Source organism: Zingiber officinale, chromosome 4B, assembly GCF_018446385.1.
Source record: "Zingiber officinale cultivar Zhangliang chromosome 4B, Zo_v1.1, whole genome shotgun sequence".
Taxonomy (NCBI): Eukaryota; Viridiplantae; Streptophyta; class Magnoliopsida; order Zingiberales; family Zingiberaceae; genus Zingiber; species Zingiber officinale.
In genome coordinates, this window is record NC_055993.1 from 132,980,281 (window position 1) to 132,984,345 (window position 4,065).

The 4,065-nt window shown below is 38.2% G+C and overlaps 1 protein-coding gene across 1 annotated transcript; it reads right to left on the reverse strand.

Annotated features, from left to right (window-relative positions):
* Window positions 1–1,135: 1,135 nt before the first annotated feature.
* Window positions 1,136–3,379, reverse strand: LOC121977991 (UPF0481 protein At3g47200-like). Its single transcript, XM_042530387.1, has 2 exons — window positions 3,273–3,379; window positions 1,136–3,148 (listed from the first exon to the last, which is right to left on the reverse strand). Exon 2 carries the CDS (start codon window positions 3,103–3,105, stop codon window positions 1,783–1,785), a length of 1,323 nt encoding a protein of 440 aa, XP_042386321.1. The 5' UTR covers window positions 3,106–3,148; window positions 3,273–3,379; the 3' UTR covers window positions 1,136–1,782.
* Between the last annotated feature and the right edge of the window lie 686 nt (window positions 3,380–4,065).

Below are 4,065 nucleotides of genomic sequence, written 5' to 3' on the forward strand. Positions count from 1 at the left end.
CTGAATATAACAATTGGATGAAGAAAAAGAGACTAGGTATCAGACTCACATAATTGACTAACAAAAATAAGATTTAAAGTAAGACTCGGAATATAATAAACATTAGTAAGAGATAAACAAGATATAACAATTGAACCGATACCTACTAATGACATAGGAGTATCATCAGAGTCATAATAGATATAGATGAACGGGGAGAAAAAGAAACAAAAGATGATAAATTAGATGACATATGATGGGAGGTGCCAGAGTCCAAAATCTATAAGGATGAAGATATACTTGAAATATCAGACGATGACAAACCTATGTGAGAGGAAGCTGACATGATAGAAGATTGTGAAGCAAGGAACTGTTGAAACTGCTCCAACATATATGGATCAGATTTCCATGAAGCATCTGCACGACCAGACATGATGACAGAATGAAATAATGCTCAGAATAATCAAACTGTAAGGATACACATTTGTATGATCCGGAAAAACTGGTGTCAGGACGACCCATGGTCTTACTAAGAAGTTGAGGCAGAAAAGGATGTCAAACGTAGAAATCGGCAGCACAGGGCATCGATGTCGAAATCAGTAGAAAAGGAGGTCAATACCAAAATTGGTAACACAGGGCATTAGCACAGAAATCAACAGAAAAGAGTGTCGACGTCGAAATCAGCAGCATTGGATGTTGTCATCGAAATTGGCAGAAAAGAGCGTTGACGTCGAAATCAATAGAAAAGAGCGTCGACACTGAAATCGGCAGAAAAGAGCCTTGGCGCCAAAACCGACAGGACAGGTCGTCGGCATCGAAATCGACAGGACAAGACATCGACGTTGAAATTGGCAGCTGCAAGAGGAGATGACAACGGCAACAGTAAACAATAATAGGGAGCGATAGAAAAAATTAGGTCAGAGAAAGAGAACCTTGTTCTGATATCATGTAGAAATTAAGAAAAAAAAACTAATCATATTATTGAATCCAAAATTGATGATTGAAAATACAAAGTGTAAGGTCTTTATATAGTTTAGTTAAGAAACTCTATACTCTAAATATAAAAGGAAAAAAAAAGACTAAATTGTCTTAAAAACTATAAATAAATAAATATATATAATCTATATATAATATGATAGATTGACCCAATTACTTATTTATGGATTGCTACTTTCTCACACCAAAGCAAGTTCTATGTGAAGACTCTTTAGATGCACTCTTCTTTATATGGAGTCGATTAAATTACTGTGTCCTTTTGTCCATCAAATAATTTTTTAGTTAAAACTACTTGATTGATTGACTCAGGGACTCTGCTTTCCGACTGAGGGAAGCATTTGGCTTTTTCTCTTCTCGACGGAAGGAACTATTCGGTAGCTTTCTTCTTGACTCAGCGTCCACTCGGGTGACATTGTGACTTCTTCTTGACTCGGACAGTCAGCCGATTTAGCACTCAGAGTCAGTAGTCGGTGGCTCAGTAGCATTTGATAAAAATCAGCTACACTGATAATTTAAGATTATTCGTTAGGTCTCTTAACAGATAAGTCTGAATTTAAATTTTGTAAATTCATAATATTTCCCCAATATCATGAGAAGAAACAAGCTCCTTGGTTAGCATGGATAGCATGAAAAGAACAACCACGACCTCTATATTTATAGAATTTGGGAAGTATCCCTTTATTTGCCAACAAGACATCTCTTCGGACACATGAATATGATACGCACTTCATAAGCAACAAAAATTAGTTTTTAAACAACAACAACAAACATCCCCTCGTTCTGATAATCTACTTTTTAGTGAGGAAGCTATTTTGGCGGCAGAAAATAGCTCAGAATAGTAAACGTGCTTTGTATCACAGTAAGAACAAATAGGCAAAGAGCACCAAATAATGAGATAACTGCCCAAGGATTACTAAAGAAATCGTGATTCAACCCAAAGTAATTGTGATTCAACCTTGCGCGCCATTTGCTGTATCTGGTGTCGTAGTGCTTTTTCATGGCAATGACGACGCCCTTAAGGTAGGAATCGTCTGACTTGCTGACATACGTGCCAAGTTTGTTAAATAGAGTGGCAATTTCTTGGTTGTCTCCTATGCTGCTAATAATGATTTCATGATGTTGAAGCAATTCGACATCTGCTGCCGTATTGATGAGGTAATCCATAAGCACCACATAGGATGTAACATGGAACTTGGAATCCGTTGAATATTGCTCATACGCGACAAGATTTCTCAAGAGTGAGTTGGTGAGGCCGTCTATTTGAAGTTGGGGAATCTCCAACTTGCCGTTATGAAATGTAATGTCCAGGAAACCCTTGTCTGTCTCTTTTCTTTCGAAGCGAATTCCAGCTTTATTGAACACTGTAGCACTGGGAATCCATGATAATTCAGGGACAGGGAGACCCTCCTCGGGGTTAGCATCTCGAACATTGCCATTGTAATGGTTTGTTGTCGGATCAATACAAGAAAGAAAAAGATGAATTATGTGGTGAAAAAAATCGTTGTCGGAGGGACGTTTCAAGTTACTTGAGAAATGCATACAGATGAACTCGAATGTTATATATCGAAAGTCATAGCGGCGGCCACCAAATGCAGATTCGAACAGAGTTTCAAGAAGAATGAAAGGAAGCTGGTTTTCGAGCATGAAGATATCTCGTACTACTACATTTCGAGTGCGCCGGGTATGACCCTCCATTATTGTATGTATCACAAAGCATCCGTCCAGCAACATCATTTCCGCAAAACTGTTGCTGGTCATCTCCACTTCCTCCGAATAGACATCGCGTGCAATCGTTTCCAGATCCTTGATCCGATCCAGATAGTCCGCCAAGGCCACACCAGGGTTCTGCTCGAGGACAAACTTGACGGACTTCCGTTTTCGATGATTCATGGCCTGTAGATGAGGTTTGTCGCGGTGGTATGGGCCGAGCGAGACGATCAACGGCTCATAGGCTTGGGGGTCGACACTTTTCAAGATATCCGAGACTCTGTATATTGTTGGCTCTATGTATCTGTCCCTAGAATTTGTGTCTGACAGCCTATTCTCCAATGAGACTACCCAGTCCCTGTCCAGTGATGCCTCGATTCTCTCAACTTCTGTGTTATTCATCTTGATTCCAAAGAGGCCCATGGGGATTACAATGATTCAAGTAGCTAGCTATAAATGCAGCGATCTAACAGAGGAAGGAAAATAGCACAAATGATTTCCCCTTGAAGCTTATAATGACAGAGGAAGGAAATAGCACAAAGGAAGGAAAATGAATCGGATGACTGATAATAGTCAAGTAAAAATCCAACCTTACAAAGCTTTCGCTAGGCTGAAGTAGCTCTATCTTTCAGCTTCTGTCACAGACTTTCCTCGGAACAATCTCAAACTTGCTTGCTAGATTGCCTATGGATTGCTACTTTCTCATACAAAGCAAGGTCCTATATAGGCGAAGAATGTTAAGATGATTATTATTTACATCAAAGCATGTGGTCCTTTTTTATTTGATGGAACACATCAAAGTTTTAATCCTTTTATCCATCAAATAATTGACTCAAAACTACTTGTTTGACCAAAATAACTTTAAATCACAAACTAAGATATATATTCTTGGAAGTGCGAAGAGTGCATATATCAACTTAATTTGTGATATGAAGTTGAAAATTTTTAATATTTTTTAAAAAGAGATTTGTTATGTCAAGGATATTTACATATATTCATAATGATATAATATTATTCACTTTAGATCTAATTCTCATGATTTTATTTTTAGACTTTACCTAAAATGTCTCAAACTAATGAAGATATCTTACGTTCTTTTAAACCATTCCATATCTTTTCAACATGGAACTTTAATTGTATCCCTAACAATCCTCTACTCAAACAAAAAACCAACATTACTCTCATAGTCCGAGTTTTCTACGAGAATCTGATCACTCTTGATCTGCTCAGGTCTCCTCATGAGCATCTAGTTATCCTGACTTGTTCCGGGCATTCCCCGTGAGCATCAGTTACCCTGATCTAGTTCGGACCTTCCGCAACTTCGTTCAAGGTCATCCCACATGATATCTAATCTGGACCATGATTTTCATATCATTTGTTGTA